The sequence below is a fragment of the Protopterus annectens genome, chromosome 9.part0 (genome assembly GCF_019279795.1).
Source record: "Protopterus annectens isolate FY-2018-M chromosome 9.part0, PAN1.0, whole genome shotgun sequence".
Lineage (NCBI taxonomy): Eukaryota > Metazoa > Chordata > Ceratodontiformes > Protopteridae > Protopterus > Protopterus annectens.
The window spans coordinates 1,892,908,433-1,892,929,908 of NC_056743.1; the positions used below are offsets into that span (position 1 = coordinate 1,892,908,433).

At 36.6% G+C, this 21,476-nt stretch overlaps 1 protein-coding gene across 1 annotated transcript in view; it reads left to right on the top strand.

The window, feature by feature from the left end:
* The first annotated feature begins 10,893 nt into the window (after window positions 1-10,893).
* TNFSF14 (TNF superfamily member 14) overlaps window positions 10,894-21,476 on the top strand; it is a 473,762-nt gene continuing 463,179 nt past the window's right edge. Inside the window, exon 1 of the mRNA XM_044084711.1 lies at window positions 10,894-11,313. Within this exon, the coding sequence (XP_043940646.1) occupies window positions 11,098-11,313 (216 nt within the window). The 5' untranslated portion in view covers window positions 10,894-11,097. The remainder of the gene's footprint in view (window positions 11,314-21,476) is intronic.

Sequence of the window (21,476 nt, forward strand, 5' to 3'; positions counted from 1 at the left end):
TCTTAAGTGCAGCTGCAACTTCTACCAGACATTTCATTTTTAGACTGAGTTTATTGAACTCTTTCAGATGTTATTTAATAGAGCGCCTATCACCATTCTTTTATAGTGTTTATAGTCTAAATAATAACGTACTGAAATATTTTTCAGTACTACTGCAGTTATGTGACAGCTGCTGAATGTCTGAGCTTTTCTTCTCTTCTTTCTCACCTTCTCCTTTTCAACAGTGGTTCCTCTCCAGAGAAGCAACAACATGAGGACATTTACACTTCTTGCGGGACTTAGCTCCCCCACAGGATGCTGTACTTCCTCCTAGGGCAACTGTTTCTTTTATAAATAGTTGTTTTACAAGCCTGTTTTCAGTGTCCTTATCTTGGCTATTCCAAATCTTGGACCAGTTCTGTTTGGGGTAGCCAGACTGTCCTGGACCACAAGGGATGGCTACTGTAGGTACATGATCCACTTTTTCATCCTGTTGGGTAAAGTAGTTATGAGTGCTGTAATTTTTTTTTACTTCCAGACTACATCCCTGAAACAATGAATAGTGAGAAGGTAGTGCATTTTCAAACAAAAACTGCACCATTTAGCCTCCTAATTGTTTCCCCACAGGTTATCTTCATAGTGACACTCTGTTGTATTCTTGCTGCCAAAGCTGATATGGAACTGATTTCCTCAGGTTACATTGTAACACTTTGTAACAAACCATAACAAGGTAGTGCTAGAGCTCAAGCTCACTACAACAGCCCCTGCATTAACCATCTGGTTGTCCAGCATGAAATGCAGCTACATTTGCCACCAACCTGCATTGCTGCAGACACCACTGCCTGGACCTGCAATGCTGCAGACACCACTGCCTGGACCTGCATTGCTGCAGACACCACTGCCTGGCAGTCAAAGAGCTAAACTGGTTAGAAGTCATTCACTACTTAACAGACACACATCCACCTCACCACAACACATAAACTTCTCCATAAGTCCCCCAAACCGCCCATCCCTACACAGCATCATTTACCCATACACACCAAACAGAGCTTAACATTCTGTAGATTAAATCACTTCTCACTATCACTTAAGTGTACAATGGTGCAAAAGTCTTCTTGTATTTAACTAATATCAACAAGGCCTGGAATCACATCCCATTAACACAAACATCAATCCAAGAGCTATGCTCTTTCAAAAAAATATTAAAATCTCATCTGATGAACAAATAGTTCTGCATTCCCACAGCCTGGAACTGTAATCTCTATTTGTTTTTTTTTTTTAAACTGATCTCCCTACTAGTCTAACTCAGGGTACATAGCATTCTCTCAATTCCAGATGATCTCCACCCCTCACTCTGTCCCAGTGTCATTTTTACTCTGGCATAGACCTTTCTAAACTCCACTCACTGCTCACTGCTCCCACGACCCTGACATCTCTGCAAGCAACACTTGTCTTTTTATATCTATTCCCAAGCACTCTTTGTGCTCACTGTCTTTCTACTTTCACCCTCACTGGTACACATCCACTACTTCTTACCCTCCATTCTGCCTACACTGATGTCATTATGCTTCGCAATGCATATCACTTACTTAGACTCCTGTTACTATCCTCCCTAATACATATCACTTACTTACACTCGTGTTACTATCCATCCCAATACATAACATTTACACTCCTGTTACTATCCTCCCTAATACATATCACTTACCTACACTTGTGTTACTATCCTCCCTAATACATATCACTTACTTACCCTCCTGTTACTATCCATCCCAATACATATAATTAATACTCCTGTTACTATCCTCCCTAATACATATCACTTACCTACACTTATGTTACTATCCTCCCTAATACATATCACTTACTTACCCTCCTGTTACTATCATCCCTAATACATATCACTTACTTACACTCCTGTTACTATCCATCCCGATACAAATCATTTACACTCCTGTTACTATCCTCCCTAATACATATCACTTGCCTACACTTGTGTTACTATCCATCCTAATACATATCACTAACACTCCTGTTACTATCCTGCCAAATACATATCACTAACACTCCTGTTAATATCCTGCCAAATACATATCACTTACACTCTTGTTACTATCCTTCCAAATGCATATTACTATGCTAATGTTGCTATCCTTCCCTAATACATATCACTTACCTACACTCCTGATGCTATCCTTCCCTAATACATATCACTTACTTACACTCCTGTTACTATCCATCCTAATAAATATAACTTACTTACACTCCTGTTACTATGCATCCCAATACATATTATTTACTTGCACTCCTGTTACTATCCATCATAATACTTATCACTAACACTCTTGTTACTATCCTTTCTAATATATATCACTTACACTCCTGTTACTATCCTTTCTAATACGTATTACTTACTGACACTCCTGTTACTATTCATCACAATACATATCACTTACACGCTTGTTGCTATCCATCCCAATACATATTTACTTGTACTCCTGTTACAATCTTTCCTAATACTTATCACTAACACTCCTGTTACTATCCATCCAAATATACAACACTTGCTTACACTCCTGTTACTATCCTTCCCAATGCATATCATTTACTTAAACTCTTGTTACTATCCATCCTAATAAATATCACTTACTTACACTCCTGTTACTATCCATCCCAATACATTTCACTTACACTCCTGTTACTATGTATCCCAATACATATCACTTACTTACCCTCCTGTTACTATCCTCCCTAATACATATCACTTACACTCCTGTTACTATGCATCCCAATACATATCATTTAGTTACACTCCTGTTACTATCCATCCTAATGCATATCTCTTACTTACACTCCTGCTACTATGCATCTCAATACCTATCACTTCCTTACACTCCTGTTACTATCCATTCTAATACTTATCACTTACTTACACTCCTGTTATATGCATCCCGATACATATCACTTACTTACATTCCTTATACTATCCTCCTTAATACATGTAACTCACACTCCTCTTACTATCCATCCTAATACATATTACTTACTTACACTCCTGTAACAATATATCCCAACCCATGTCACTTCCTTACACTTCTGTTACTATCCTCCCTAATACATATCACTTACTTACACTCCTGTTACTATGCATCCCAATACATATCACTTTGTTATACTCCTGTTACTATCCATCCTAATGCAAATCACTTACTTACACTCATGTTACTATCCTCACTAATACATAACACTTACTTACACTCCTGTTACTTTCCATCCCAATACATATCACTTACACTCCTGTTACTATCCTCCCTAATACATATCACTTACCTACACTTTTGTTACTGTCCTCCCTAATACATATCACTTACTTACACATCTGTTACTATCCATCCAAATATCATACCACTTACACTCCTGTTACTATGCACCCAGTACATATCACTTACCTACACTCCTGTTACTATCCATCCTAATGCATATCACTTACTTACACTCCTGTTACTATGCATCCCAATGCATACCACTTCCTTACACTCCTGTTTCTATCCTTTCTAATACTTATCACTTACACTCCTGTTACTATGCATCCCAATACATATCATTTACTTACACTCCTGTTACTATCCATCATAATACTTATTAATATCACTCTTGTTACTATCCTTTCTAATATATATCACTTACACTCCTGTTACTATCCTTTCTAATACATATTACTTACTTACACTCCTGTTACTATTCATCACAATACATATCATGTACACTCTTGTTACTATCCATCCAGATACATATCACTTACTTAAACTCCTGTTACTATCCATCCCAATACATATTTACTTACACTCCTGTTACTATCTTTCCTAATACTTATCACTAACACTCCTGGTACTATCCTTCCAAATATACATCACTTGCTTACACCCCTGTTATTATCCTTCCCAATGCATATCATTTACTTAAACTCTTGTTACTATCCATCCTAATAAATATCACTTACTTACACTCCTGTTACTATCCATCCCAATAGATTTCACTTACTTAAACTCATGTTACTATCCATCCCAATACATATTTACTTACACTCCTGTTACTATCTTTCCTAATACTTATCACAAACACTCCTGTTGCTGTCCTTCTAAATACACATCACTTACATACACTCCTGTTACTATCCATCTCAATGCATATTACTATGCTAATGTTACTATCCTTCCTAATACATATCACTTACACTCCTGTTACTATCCATCGCTATACATATTTACTTACACACCTGTTACTATCTATCCTAATAAATATCACTTATTTAAACTCCTGTTACTATCCATCCCAATACATATTTGCTTACACTCCTGTTACTATCTTTCCTAATATGTATCACTAACACTCCTGTTACTATCCTTTTAAATACGCATCCTTGCTATCCTTCCCAATGCATACTACTATGCTATTGTTACTATCCTTCCTAATAGATATCACTTACTTACACTCCTGTTAATATCCATCTCAATGCATATCATTTACTTAAACTCCTGTTACAATCCATCCTAATAAATATCACTTACTTACACTCCTGTTACTATCCATCCCTATACATATAATTTACTTACACTCATGTTACTATCCTTCCTAATACATGCCACTTAAGTAGACTCCTGTTACTATCCATCCCAATACATATCACTTACTTACACTCTTGTTGCTATCCATCCGAATACATATCACTTACACTCCTGTTACTAACCATCTAAATAGGTATCACTTTCTTACACTCCTGTTACTATCCATCCTAATACTTATCACTTACACCCCCTGTTACTATCCTTTGCAATAAATATCACTTACTTACACTACTGTTACTATCCTGTGTAATACATATCACTTACATACACTGCTGTTTCTATCCTTCCCAATACATGTGACTTACTTGCACTCCTGTTACTACTCACCCCAATACATTCACTTACATGCCTGTATCCATCCTAATACTTATCACTTACACTCCTGTTGTTATCCTTCCCAATACATATCACTTACTTACAGTCCTGTTACTACCCATCTTAATAGATATCACTTATGCTCCTGTTGCTATCCATCCTAATACATTTCACTCACTTACAGTCTTCTTACTATCCTCCCTAATACATATCACTTACTTACACTCCTGTAACAATCTATCCCTACCCATGCTATCCTTCCCAATGCATACTACTATGCTATTGTTACTATCCTTCCTAATAGATATCACTTACTTACACTCCTGTTAATATCCATCTCAATGCATATCATTTACTTAAACTCCTGTTACAATCCATCCTAATAAATATCACTTACTACACTCCTGTTACTATCCATCCCTATACATATAATTTACTTACACTCATGTTACTATCCTTCCTAATACATGTCACTTAAGTAGACTCCTGTTACTATCCATCCCAATACATATCACTTACTTACACTCTTGTTGCTTTCCATCCTAATACATATCACTTACACTCCTGTTACTAACCATCTAAATAGGTATCACTTTCTTACACTCCTGTTACTATCCATCCTAATACTTATCACTTACACCCCCTGTTACTATCCTTTGCAATAAATATCACTTACTTACACTACTGTTACTATCCTGTGTAATACATATCACTTACATACACTGCTGTTTCTATCCTTCCCAATACATGTGACTTACTTACACTCCTTTTACTACTCACCCCAATACATTCACTTACATGCCTGTATCCATCCTAATACTTATCACTTACACTCCTGTTGTTATCCTTCCCAATACATATCACTTACTTACAGTCCTGTTACTACCCATCTTAATAGATATCACTTATGCTCCTGTTGCTATCCATCCTAATACATTTCACTCACTTACAGTCTTCTTACTATCCTCCCTAATACATATCACTTACTTACACTCCTGTAACAATCTATCCCTACCCATGCCACTTACACTCCTGTTACTATCCATCCTAATACATATCACTTATTTGCACTCCTGTAACAATCTATCCAAACCCATGTCACTTATTTACACTGTGTTACTATCCTGTGAAATAAATATCACTTACATACACTGCTGCTACTATCCTTCCCAATACATGCAACTTACACTCCTGTTACTACTCATCCCAATACATTCATTTACTTACAAGCCTGTTACTATCCATCTTAATACTTATCACTTACACTCCTGTTGCTATCCTTCCCAATACATATCACTTACTTACAGTCCTGTTGCTACCCATCTTAATAGATATCACTTACTTATGCTCCTGTTGCTATCCATCCTAATATATTTCACTTACTTACACACCTGTTACTATCCATCCTAATACATATCACTTACTTACACTCCTGTAACAATCTATCCCAATCCATATCACTTACACTCCTGTTGCTATCCTTCCTAATACATATCCCTTTCTTACACTCCTGTTACTATCCATCCTAATGCATATCACTTACTTACACTCCTGCTACTATGCATCCCAATACATATCACTTACTTACACTCCTGTTACTATCCTCCCTAATACATATCACTTACTTACACTCCTGTTACTATCCATCCCAAAACATATCACTTCCTTACACTCTTGTTACTATGCATCCTAATACTTATCCTTTACTTACATTCCTGTTACTATCCTCCCTAATACATATCATTTACTTACACTCCTGTTACTATCCATCCCAATACATATCACTTACACTCCTGTTACTATGCATCCCAATACATATCACTTACTTACACTCCTGTTACTATCCTCCCTAATACATATCACTTACTTACACTCCTGTTACTATCCATCCCAAAACATATCACTTCCTTACACTCTTGTTACTATCCATCCTAATACTTATCATTTACTTATACTCCTGTTACTATCCTCCCTAATACATATCACTTACTTACACTCCTGTTACTATCCATCCCAATACATATCACTTACACTCCTGTTACTATGCATCCTAATACATATCACTTACTTACACTCCTGTTACTATCCTTCCTAATACATATCACTTCCTTACACTCCAGTTACTATCCATCCTAATGCATATCACTTACACTCCTGTTACAATGCATCCCAATACATATCACTTACCTACACTCCTGTTACTATCCTCCCTAATACATATCACTTACGCACACACCTGTTACTATCCATCCCAATACATACTACTTACTTACACTTGTGTTACTATCCTCCCTAATACATATCACTTAATTACACTCCTGTTACTATCCTCCCTAATACATATTTACTTACACTCCTGTTACTATGCATCCCAATACATATCACTTAGTTACACTCCTGTTACTATCCATCCTAATGCATATCTCTTACTTACACTCCTGCTACTATGCATCTCAATACCTATCACTTCCTTACACTCCTGTTACTATCCATCCTAATACATATCACTTACTTACACACCTGTAACAATCTATCCCAACCCATGTCACTTCCTTACACTTCTGTTACTATCCTCCCTAATACATATCAATTACACTCATGTTATTATGCATCCGAATACATATCACTTCGTTACACTTCTGTTACCATCCATCCTAATGCATATCACTTACTTACATTCATGTTACTATCCTCTCTAATACATAACACTTACTTACACTCCTGTTACTTTCCATCCCAATACATATCACTTACACTCCTGTTACTATCCTCCATAATATATATCACTTACCTACACTTGTGTTACTGTCCTCCCTAATACATATCACTTACTTACACATCTGTTACTATCCATCCAAATATCATACCACTTACTTACACTTGTGTTACTATTCTCCCTAATGAATATCACTTACATACACTCCTGTTACCATCCATCCTAATGCATATCACTTACTTACACTCATGTTACTATCCTCTCTAATACATAACACTTACTTACACTCCTGTTACTTTCCATCCCAATATATATCACTTACACTCCTGTTACTATCCTCCATAATATATATCACTTACCTACACTCCTGTTACTATCCTTCCTAATACATATCACTTCCTTACACTCCAGTTACTATCCATCCTAATGCATATCACTTACACTCCTGTTACAATGCATCCCAATACATATCACTTACCTACACTCCTGTTACTATCCTCCCTAATACATATCACTTACGTACACACCTGTTACTATCCATGCCAATACATACCACTTACTTACACTTGTGTTACTATCCTCCCTAATACATATCACTTACTAACACTCCTCTTACTATCCTCCCTAATACATATCACTTAAACTCCTGTTACTATCCTCCCTAATGCATATCACTTACACTCCTGTTACTATCCATCCCAATACATACCATTTACTCACACTTGTGTTACTATCCTCCCTAATACATATCACTTACTTACTCTCCTGTTGCTATCCTCCCTAATACATATCACTTGCTTACACTCCTGTTACTATCCATCCCGATACAAATCATTTATACTCCTATTACTATCCTCTCTAATACATATCACTTACTTACACTCCTGTTACTATCCATCCCAATACATATCACTTACACTCCTGTTACTATGCATGCCAATACATATCACTTAGTTATACTCCTGTTACTATCCATCCTAATGCATATCACTTACTTACTAAGCTCCAATCCACTAATACTGCCAAGATTCTGCAGTCATAATCACATCACCAATAAAGTATCCTATACCTTTGATTTATAGAGTTCTCTTCTCTGCTACCTGTTTTCTTGGATCCAGATTGGGAAGCATCAGGAGTTAGAAGTTACTAATGGTGGACCTAATAGAGTGGGTGGGCAAGGAGGAAGATATCAGGACATGCATAGGAACCATTAGATATTTAATGTTGTGGATCCTGCAAATTGTCAAAGGTCAAAGTGCCAACCTGCAGTACTTATGATTTAGGCTGGCATAGCAGCCTTGGAGTACTTATGATTTAGGTTGGAGTAGCAGCCTTGGGGTACTTATGATTTAGGATGGAGTAGCAGCCTTGGGGTACTTATGATTTAGGTTGGAGTAGCAGTCTTGGGATCAGAAGGTCAGTCACATCATAGTAGAAATAGATCATCCTTGGACAAGATGCCTTTCTCTGGTGGCAAGATGCCTTTCTCAGCTGTATTCAGTGCCGGGATATCTTCCTCAGCACCGTCTGGTGTATGTGATCCCCACTCCCACAAAATACACATGTACCTGCTACTGGGTTTTGAAGGAATGACAGCAGTAAATACAGTATCTACTAAAGCAGGTCCTTAGCTACAGGAGTAGACTTGGCATTATAGCCTGAGATGATATACCAATTCATGAACAATTATCCAGGGATATGCATGATAAATGGTCCAATTCTTAAACAATTATCCAGGGATATGCATGATACATGGTCCAATTCCTGAACAATTATCCAGGAATATTCTTAATATATGGTCCAATTCCTGAACATTTATTTGGGAATACGCACGTTATATAGTCAAGTTCCTGAAAAATTATCTGTGAATATGCATGATATAGTTTGGTTAAAAATTATTTCTACATCTGTAAATGCCATTCCTTGTTGCCATGATTCTCTCCCTTTGATGGCTTAGAAGAGGGTTATATGCAGATTAGTGATGACAACAGTTTAGCTGAGCCGGTCCATGGCTGGGCCAAAAAAGTAAACTAAAGTGACCTAAAATAATCTGAAGGCACTGACTGAGTGGGTAAATAAGGCTCTTTCATAGAATCAGACAAAAGGAAAATAAGATATGTTAACAAGAAAGGCTAGTGATTCTGTTAGGGCAAAACATAATTAGGAAGGTAATATACACAAACTGTTACTTGCCCAAGAAATGCTGGGGTCAGTTACAGTTTGTAGGGTCATGGCCATGATGATAGCAGTGCTCACTTCCTGTTTTGGGTCTATCAGTACAGTTGGATTTTTATGCATGGAAGATGCTTAAGCTGTATTTAAAACGACAGAGGAATATAAATGTCCATTGGCAGAAAACAGTCCCATTCATGAAATACTGGTGACTGAGACTCTTATGTGCTTTTACTAATGTGTAAGTGCTGCATTTGTTTCTCACAAGGTCTAATTAACAGTGTACCTGGGATGTTTCCTGCTCCCACAATGGAGTGACCTTGCCGTTGATTAACTTCTGCTATCGTGAAGGTGCACATCCCATATTTTTTTTATTTTTAATGCTGTTTGAATGTATATGCTGCTACTCATTTCTTACTGTAATTGTTCGAGGCAGAAGAAAACAAATGCTGTTTTGCACTGCTTGTATAATTTCACATATTGGTTTGAATGTATCTTAATATTTTCAGAAGCTAGAGTCCCTTTTGGTAACTGCACATTAAGCCAGACATAGTTTGCACTCGATAACAAAATATCATATATATTATTTTTGCAAAGCTCCTTTAAAAATATATCTCAGTTCATATTTGGAGTGTTTTTCTTTTTATGTAGTACTCCTTATAATTCTAGTAATAATAATAAATTATGTCTAAACTGCAGTTAACCCAAATAATTAACTAGTTAAATAAATTATACAGTGACTGAACAAAGGGGTAATACTGTTATAAATGTTAATGATACAAGCATGTATAATTACAAATGTCTCCATCATTACTCATATCTGTACTGAGGCATTGTGTAGGTTGTATAAGTCAGTGTGTCCACACACAAGTGTAAATTTATGAGTGAAGTATGCATGTGTGTTTGTGTGTGTGTGTGTGTGTGTGTGTGTGTGTGTGTGTGTGTGTGTGTGTGTGTGTGTGTGACTGTGTGTTTGTGTTTTGACTGGAACATTCTGCCTTCTCTGTAGTTACAGAATGCAGAGGAAATGGTGGTCAGTGCCGAGGGAAACAGCTGTAAATGTGGTGAAACTCTGCTTTAGTAGGAGTTGAATTTAAATTAGATATAAATGGGTGCATGACTTGACAAGTATACATTTAGTACCTTGCTTTAGCTTCAAGGAGGAACTTCTTACTCAGTGGTTGGGATCATATCTTCTATATCTTAACTATAAACCACACGGCAGACATCTGTTGACTTTATTCAGACAACCACTTATTATAAAGGAATATATAAAGGATTAAAAATAACATGACAGATCATTTTGTTTATCCATCTGTGTTTGTTGTGGATGGACAGGCAGACAACATTCCATTTGTGCCACCAAGAAAGAGGAAAAAGAACTGCCAGTTTCTGCAGCCACTGCTTCTGTTCCTCGTTATTCTAGCTCTCGGTGGAGTGCTCGTTGAAGGATACTTTCTAAGAGAAATGCGCAGCAGGTTGGACAGCACAACATCCGAGATATCAGTAAGTTAAAATAAAACAAATTAGCTGTTTGGAATGGAAAGCCTCACTTGAATTATAAATTAATGTGAACATATTACAGCAAAATGTTAATGTTAACTAGTTACAATCTGAGGACTGAGGCAGTACATTATACATATTACAGCAAAATGTTAATGTTAACTAGTTACAATCTAAGGACGGAGGCAGTACCTTATACATATTACAGCAAAATGTTAATGTTAACTAGTTACAATCTGAGGACGGAGGCAGTACATTATACATATTACAGCAAAATGTTAATGTTAACTAGTTATAATCTGAGGATCGAGGCAGTACATTATTATGTTTCACCTCGGCTTTTCCTGTTGGACTTACAGTTCTGACAGAAAGGATGGATTTAATCTTCAATTATTGTAGGTCTAATTTATTTCATGGCTAGCAGGTAAGAGGGTCTCTGATTTCTGATACAATTAGCATATACTGAGCTCCTTGTCCTGAAGAGTTTGGTGACCAGTCACTATGTTTTGAAGGATGTGATAGTCATTGTCCATGTTGCAATATGACTGGTCTGCACACCACTTAGTACTAGTGAGTTCTCTCACTGGGCACTGTTTGCTCACTGGAATAATGTCCTTCCCTTCTCTCATCTAATTACTGTCAAGATATTTCTCCTTCTGACTTGAGAACTAAATAGCTGGGGCTGAACCTTCTTTCTTCTTTTTCCGCATCTCATACTTTAGCTGTTTGATGACTTTAAGCCACGGTGACTCATCTTGTTTTATAGTCTGAGTAATACCTGAATTTGGTGTATATCTGGTTTTCTGTTGTGGGGACACACAACAAACTCAAGATATGGGTTTTCACTGTAAATATGTGATGAGAAATGATCTCTGATGTTACATCTTGCTGAGATCTAGACAACATGCATTGAATAATAAGGCTGTGCTTGTAACACCACAGCGGATACAACGGCCTGTGCTGAAGCCAGTTTGGTTACTATACAAGTGCTGACATTCGGTGCGCAGAAACCTACGTAGTTACTGTACAAGTACTGACATTCGGTGCACAGAAACCTATGTAGTTACTGTACGAATACTGACATTCTGGGGCACAGAAACCTATGTCATTTCTATACGAGTACTGACACTCGGTGCACAGAAACCTAAGTAGCTACTGTACAAGTATTGACATTCAGAGCAGAGAGCAGTCACTTGACTGAAATAAATGTGATGATGTATTAATAGTATATATTTAAGTTACATGGTCAGATTAAAACCATGATCCACTAATGTTACACCTTATTTGTCTGGCTGGAAGAACATGCGCTCACTTGTTTCCCTTACAGAGTATGGACTTAGTAATTTTCATCAAATTTACCTTATTTTTGTGCTCACTCACATTTACAACTATGTATTTAAATGGTCAAAATAATGTTAATTCATTTAATCAAAGTAAATAATAAACACACACACACGCACACACACACACACACACACACACACACACACACACACACACACACACACACGCGCGCGCGCGCATGCACACACTTGCCAAATACCCTATACTGCATATAGAAAGAGAGCAACTCTTTTTACTACTGCCTGCCCTTTTTAAGTGTAAATTAAAACACGTGTATTTAAGACTTCTTCTTTTAAAAACTTTTAATCCTCATAAATGCATACAGCATACAGCATGCAGGACACATATCACAAAGGACCCATATATCTTTGGGGGGGGTTTAGAAGAGTTGAGTACCATTCATTGAATTACACAAAATCATACCATCTATACAGAGGCCATGAGACAGAGTGTTGTCATTATCTGAACACATAGCATACTTGCCTTTTATACTAGAAAAAGTAGATTTTCCATGATGAACTGGACAAATTACCTCAACTCAGTATGAGTATCACCTCAGGTTGAGGTCATAGGACTAGAGGGATTATCCTGGTCACCAAAAGAACAAATAAAAATGTAGATTACATTAACATTATGCTATACCCAGAAACACTCTATCTCAGAGTAGTCTTATGTCTCTGGACCCTACTACTAAGAGCCTAGGATACTGTCCTGTGTGCCAATTAGCTGCAGGTGTTATTTTCACTCATTTTCTCACACACACACACACAAAATTACAAACACACACACACACACACACGCACACACGCGCACACACATACTCACACAAACACAAAAGCTGTCACTCACCCACTCGCTGTAACATAATGTTCATCTTTGTTGAATAACTCCAGGGTTTACATTTCAGTAGTTTTATTTCTTACTCACACTTTAAAACTCAGGTCAGTAAGCACAAGTAAAAATGAAAAAGTGTGTGTGTTTGTCTATATATGTTTTATAAAACTATATATATATATATATATATATATATATATATATATATATATATATATATATATATATATATCAGGGTTACTGCCCGTACTTGATTTAAACTAAAATCATCTTTTATTTTGTCAACAAACTTTGGCCCACAAAACAGATGCCCTTCCGTTGTGTAAGACTGGACAATCCCTAGGGCTGCGAATATGCCCTTTACCTGTGGATTATGTAGTTTCAGAGCTGGAATAAATAATTAGCAGGGGATGCAGGGAGACTTGCTCATCCCCCCTACAAAATCACCTATTTAAAATTTGCTTGGTCAGATGAATAGCCTCGGAGCACATAATCATGTCAACGTTTGCTTGTCAGTGTTACTGTGTCGAAGTTAGCGACCTTTTGACCTTGCAGCAGTTCCAGGATTGCTACTATATATATATATATATATATATATATATATATATATATATATATATATATATATACACATACATACACAACCCTAACCTATTTAATCATTGACGTTTTTAATGTTAAAAGTATCAGTGGTACAGTGAATCAAATCACATTACAATCAATTTGCTAAAGGTGAGGTTTTTGCTTTGACACACTGTCAGACCTCACAGGAACAGCCCTCATCTGATATGTGCAACAAACCTCTGCAACCCATAAATGTCTTTATTAATTACAGAGTAACGAGGGATTATTAATTACAGAGTAACTAGGGATTATTAATTAAAGAGTAACTAGGGATTATTAATTGCAGCGTAACTAGGGATTATTAATTACAGAGTAACTAGGGATTGCCTTAAATGCACAAGTTACCTACACTCAGAAACAGCTATGGGAACAAATTTGACAATGTCTTCTAATGTAGTGATTTCTTTATTTCTGACTGGTGCAGGCTTCCAGATTCTAAATAAAGTCAGCAACTTGTCTTTCCTAGTATGAATTCCTTCTTTAACATATTTACTTTCTGCTAAAGACATAAGATTCTCTGACACATATAAGCCTTATTCTGCACATTTCTTTCAAACATAACAGGTACCATACTAGTTTTCTCAAAATTAACTTGACTTTTCTTTTCCTGTCTTTCTGGGAAGTAAATTGGTGCAAAATTACCTATTTTTTATCTCTCTTGCCAAGCTGAAGGGCCATCGATTCTTATTTTGCATTTTCAGATAGTCTCGGTCAAAGCTAGATCATGGTCAAGTGGAGCCCTATGCAGGGTAATGTAGGAGGCCTCCCCGTATCCATTCCAGTGTCCCATTGCTTGTCTGTCTCTCCCCAGTTACCTTAAATACTGTTCAAACCTGACAGTGTGCAAACTGTTTTCCTCTTTACTTTTACAGTGATTACAGAGCTTTGATGCAAAACCTTTATTTCAGTTTTATAGCACAAACACTGATGGTTATTTGTTAGACAAAACATTCTCACACTGAAAAGAGACAGTGTGTGTGACAGTAAACTTCTCTTCCCTTGAAACTCATGTTTATTGAAAATGCATTAAAACTCACATTAAGTGAAAATGTTTCTGGCCAGTGGTGGATTATGTATACATATTATGTATACGTTCATATCCACAGACATTCTCCCAAACTGAGCAATTATAGCCACGGTCAACAATTAATAATAATAATAATAATAATATGACAAAAGTCACATATTTCAAATGTATTTCAAACACCCAGTAGCCATGGTATTCCAACTTAATTCACATACATGACCAGATGATAAGAACATTAGGTGCTTTCATCCCCAGACAGCCCCTCACCCCCCAGCAACCAGTAGATATAGCCTTGTTGTTAACTGTGTACATCCCTTATTGTTATACAGAAATAAAATTACATGCATTTTACTGTTAGCTTTTGATGAACTACATCAAATTGTTTAAAGACCATTAGCATTGTACTAAGAGATCCAGACATGTGCAGCACAATTTAAAGAGAAGAGGATTTATAGGAGTATAAGAAATATTAACCACTAGATAACATATGCTAAGCCAATCTCTGCAATATCTGTGGAAGCAAATGGCATCTGAATAATTTTGCATTAAACAGAACAATTACAAATGCAGATGTTGCTGTTAGCAATTACTTTTGCATTCCAGTGCTTCATCTGCAAATGCACTGTTTGCTGTCCTTTAAGAATAAATTACTAATGTTATATAAAAAACGGCGTTTTGATGTTGTCATAGCATTTCTTGAACTAGATCAACTATGTAGACTGCAGTGGCAGGCAAACAACAATGACAACAGGTTCATGGTTAGAAGGCATGCGACCCTGGAGACTATTAAAGAGCTTGACCCAAATTACAAGTTGCCAGAAAGTACTGTCTAGTTAAGTGACTTTCTCAATGTCACACAATAGTAAATGAAGGTTGAAAGACTCAGACCCTGCACCCCTGCCACAGGACTCATTAACAATATGCAGCTTTAGTCTTCTGCACTAATTAAATAAATAAATCATGTACAATCCCATCATGTAGAGAAGATGGTACCACAGTAATATACAGCAATGACTACATAATGGATACTGCAGAGCTGATGGTTCTGATCATAACTCCAAGTAATGCAGTCTGCATGAGCTGACAAATGTCAACCATTTGCAGTTGCTGGAGGCTGCAAAGATGGTATCGCAAAAAAAAAATGCACTGCTAAAATGCAACATGTTTATACTACGAAATGCAACATGTTTAGACCATATTACATAATCCAGGCCTATTACTGAATTAATGTATTCTTTAGTGAAATGAATAAAGCAACAAATAAAGCAATTTGAATTAAAGACTGTATAAGTGATACAGCAGCTGTTATGCATCAGGTCTCAAGTCATGAATGGCTAACAACTCTGTATTGTTACAGGACATGTCCCCATAGCCAACAGAGCCAGATAATAGACACCTAAGGCCCTATGTAGGGTAATGAATTGGGCCCCCACCACCCATACCAATATCCCATTACTTGGCTGCATTTCTCCAATTACCATAAACACTGTTCAACCCATACTTATTTCTTATTTACTTTTAAAATATCACTACGATTTGGATTTTATTTAAAACTTTTATTTCAAAATTTACAGAAAACACAAAGACATGTTCTAAACAAAATAAAACTCTCTCACATTGAAAATAGACTTAGTATGATAAACTGTAAACTCCCTTCCTTTGAAACTCACATTTTTTGAAAATGCATGTGGTGACCCATTAAACTAGAAGAAATGTGCTGAGATTTGTACTCAAATAACATATAGTGAAGTATTAATGTGTGTAGATGAATGGTACAGAAATTCAAAACAAAACACACATGTTTAATGCATTTGCTAATTGCCTGCCTTTTCAGGAGGAGCCCAGGAGTACTTTCTGGTGAAGTAACTTGGTAGAGTCACACAGAAGACAAATGAAGGCTGAGGGTATCAAACCTGTAGTAGAGGAAGCAACTCTTTAACAGCTCATAGCCTTACTCATTAGCATTAACTGCTAGATAGACTGATGTTGCCCAAAACACATTGCATTTCACAACAGTATGCCTGCAAATGTTACTGTGATGCCCCAGTACTGTCCCAGTAATCAAGGAGCATAAATTCTCACCACTGGCAACAGTGAGGGACGTACACAATGGGAGGATGGCAAGTACACACACAGTAAAGTGCAATTTCCCTTAAGAGCACACAGTGACCACAGTCAGTCTGGGGCTTGTTTCTCCCTGTTTCCCCAGATCTCTAATAAGACTCCCCACTGGCAGAGCTATAGGATTGAGATCTCAGCCAAGTGGCCAAGCTAAGACCTGCAGTACCCTCTCTGTCCAACCAGTGCTTTGTGTCCCTGCCCAAATAGCTTTGAGATTTGATTGATATACAAGCACACACACACACACACACACACACACACACGCACACACGCACACACGCACACACGCACACACGCACACACACACACACACACCTGAGAAAGGCTGGCACAGGTTTACTAGCTATGCCCCCTTCTGTCCAGACTATAGGGTAGTTCCAACTGCAATAAGCCAACTCTTTATCAGCTACTGTAAGGCCCTTATCAAAGGGTGTCCAATCCTACTGTGTAATGTTACTATTAATCCAAATGATAGTTGTGACCAAGACTTGCAAGGCTATTTAGGAGTGGCCTCTACTGTGTCACAAAATACATATGCAAGTACTCTAAGAGCTTAAATATGTCTCACAAATATCAGCTACCAAAATAATAAAAGAAGTTTACAATACTCAGTAAATCCAACACAGTTACTTCAGAGTTCAAAATCACAGTAAATATTTAAAACAACATTGCAGTCTCAAAAAATACAGAAAACATGTAAACTAATCTTTACTATATTCCTATCTATATCTAAAAGAGATGCTATGCGCTGAATTTTACTTACAAACAGCCAAGTGCAGATGATGATGATGAGTGGATGTTCTTGCTAGGTCCAAGACAAAATACAAAATGCACAGTCTCTCTCTGAGAGAGTTCCCAAATTCATATCAAACGTTACTGCTGGGCCAGCTTGGATGACATCACTCCTTGTCACATGACTACAGTTGCCAGGCTAAACAGAAACTTAACAGAATTTAACATCTCTGTGTGAGAAATACATACCTCTCAGATCTTTGCAGTTGCTGGAAGACATAAAACAATAAAACACTTAGAATACAATGCAGAAGGCATCCTAGTTCTAGACATCCTGTCTCCTTGCTGCATTGAATTTAACTTTTATAGTACAATCATAAAGCACTTAATTTCAACTTATTTTCTTGAAGTTTTCTAAGTTAATCTTCTATGTTCCAGCAGGGTAGGCTGTAGTTACATTCTTGAAGCTCAGTGCATACAGTTCTGTATAAATCATATCAATATTTACAGATGACATACAATTTACAAAATTCCAGACAGCTTAGCTGGCAGCATGACAGCTACAACATTACCATTAAACTGATAGATGTCATACTGTCCAGTTTATTCACAGCTAAATAATTAACACACTGTCAACATTTAACAGGGCAAGGAAACCAGATTTAAAGAACATGGTTAATTTTTTTTATTTATCTTTTGTTGACTGGGTTAGTCCCACTAGGCTAGTAGCCTCTTTTCAGGGGATACCCGAGTTGGTATTTGCACAACTGGGAAAATTTGGCTAATTATCGTGGAGCATCCCCTACTCTTTCATTGGGTATCTATAGATATTTTACATCCATCTGAGCTACCACCAACTCAAGCAGATGTCACCTTGGTTTAACATGTCATTAGAAGGATGGCCCACTTAGGAGTGCAGCATCCACTGATATGCTGATGCCCCTGTATACTACAGTTTACTTCCTTCCTTTATGCCTTAACTACTCTAGTTCATGGTTAGTTACAAGACTTGCAGTACTTGGGACCATTGAAGAGCATAGTCCTAATTTCTATTTGCCCCAAAGCACTGTCCGGTTAAGTGACTTGCTCAAGGACAGGACTTGACATAAATATGAGACAAAAATCAGAATGTTCTGCAAAGCTGGAGACAGGAATGAGTAGACTGATTTAAAGCACTTAAAAAGTTAACAGAACAATGGCTTTTGTGCCACATGCATTTTATGAACCACTTAACTATGAAACTGTATAACTGACATTTATAGAGTCTAATCTTATATGATTTAAGGAAAAAAATGCTAAATGAGTCCTGGCAGCTGGTGTAATTAACTGAGATTCATGCTTCTCATTATTAAAGTACAGGGTTCAATTCTGTGCAACCCTGAGGAAGACACTTAACTAAACAATGCCTTTAATTGGGACATTTTACCCATACACACACACACACACACACACACACACACACACACACACACACACACTCAAGAGCAAGAGGGAGGAAGAAGAGACAATCCCTGCAAAGACTATATTTATAATTTTGTCTCCCAGAATTTTCAAGTGGACATGACCGTAATTTTCCAAATAATATTACAACCTTTTTAATACTTACACAGAAGGATACCACTTAGTTTTAATCAGTTCAGCTCTCATGACTCCAATGACAGAATAGGAACTGAATGGGTATTCACCTACTAACAGTTATACTGCTGTGTGTGTGTGTGTCTGTGTGTACATAATTTTAATTAATTTTGTAAAAAAAAAAAAAAAAAAAAACAATTAATTGAAAGCGCCAGTTCTTCGTGATAGCTGTCTCTTCAACTATTCCTGCAACCTAATTTTTTAGAGTTGGCCGGGCATCTATTCCCCCAATTAACAATAGCTGCTCCACACCCTCCTTATATAGTGTAACCAGTTCCTAAGGTGTAACAATAAACAGTTCATTCTCAGAAGCAATTTTGAAAAAGGTAAAATAACAAAATGCTTTATTAATAAGTTGAAGCCACGGTGAAAGTTTATTGACTGAAGTAGAGGTTGGAAGTTGGAAAGGTGGCAGAGTGGATGAAGGCTTCTCATCTCCCTCAGCAGTTCCTTGGAAACAGGAAATAAAGCAGCTATTCACCTCAAGATAGGAATCTGTTTGGAGAAACGAAGAAGATTATAAATATAACTGATTTGAGAGGCATAGAAATTATTGTATATACTGACTGCACAAATCTCAGTGGTTAGAGAAAATCAGTAAACATTTGAGTTGGGTTGCAATTATTTTTGCAAGTTGTTTGCTGAGGTTATGAATGACATTATTAATAAATAGAACAGTTCCAGATAACCACAACTGTGGTTGAAATTACTTTTTAATGAGAGTAAGTATTAATATATATATATATATATATATATATATATATATATATATATATATAAAATGAAGTATATTCCTATCTATTTATCTATCTATATATACATTTATTTATATAGACAGATAGCTGTAGATAAACATGCATATAACTATACATATATGCATATCTGTCTGTCTATATATCTATCTATCTGTATATAGACACACACACACACACACACACACACACATTTATATATATGCAAACACGCACATTTCTATGTCAGTCTGCTGGTCTAATGCAAAAGAATGTATGACTCAATTATCTATGATTACATGATCAACCACAAAGGGTCGACTTTGCAAACATTGGCATGCTACTTCTAAAATTCTAGGTGAATGCAAAACAAAGTTAAAAAACATCCTCACGTCCCCTGCTAATTATATATGCTAACTCCGGGATTGCACAATCCCTAGGAAAAGGGAATATTCCCCTACCCAGGGATTGTCGCTCTCTCATAACTGTTGATCATCTGTGTAGTTGATTAGATTTTGTTGACTTAACAGATGTCAACCAAAGGAGGAGCCATCTATGTTCAGTTACCCATATACATCTCTATCTCTATCTATCTATCTATCTATCTATCTATCTATCTATCTATCTATCTATCTATCTATCTATCTATCTATCTGTCTATCTATCTATCTGTCTATCTATCTATCTATCTGTCTATCTGTCTATCTGTCTATCCTATGTGTGTATGCATGTATATATAGATTTATAAAATAAATATACAGGGAATGAGTTTTGAGATAAGTAACAAAGACACTACTCAGGAATTAAAGTTTCCTAATCCCAGAATCCTACAGGAAAATATATTTTGGTTAATCCACATCCAGGACTCTGTATACTTTAGTAACTAATATGTTTATCTTTTTATTAATTTACTTGATTTATTTATTTTATTTTTTAATTACTGCTTCTTATTTGATTAATTAATTGGTTAAATTGTCTATTGCCATGGGCTTCATGTAAGAGCTTCAGGTTTGTAAGAGCTGGCTTTTTCCATTGGGTTTTTTCTCTAGTTATTAGGTAGGATTCAGTGATGCTTGTTAGTAAAGGTATTATATTATTGTTTGGTGATGTAGTCAGGG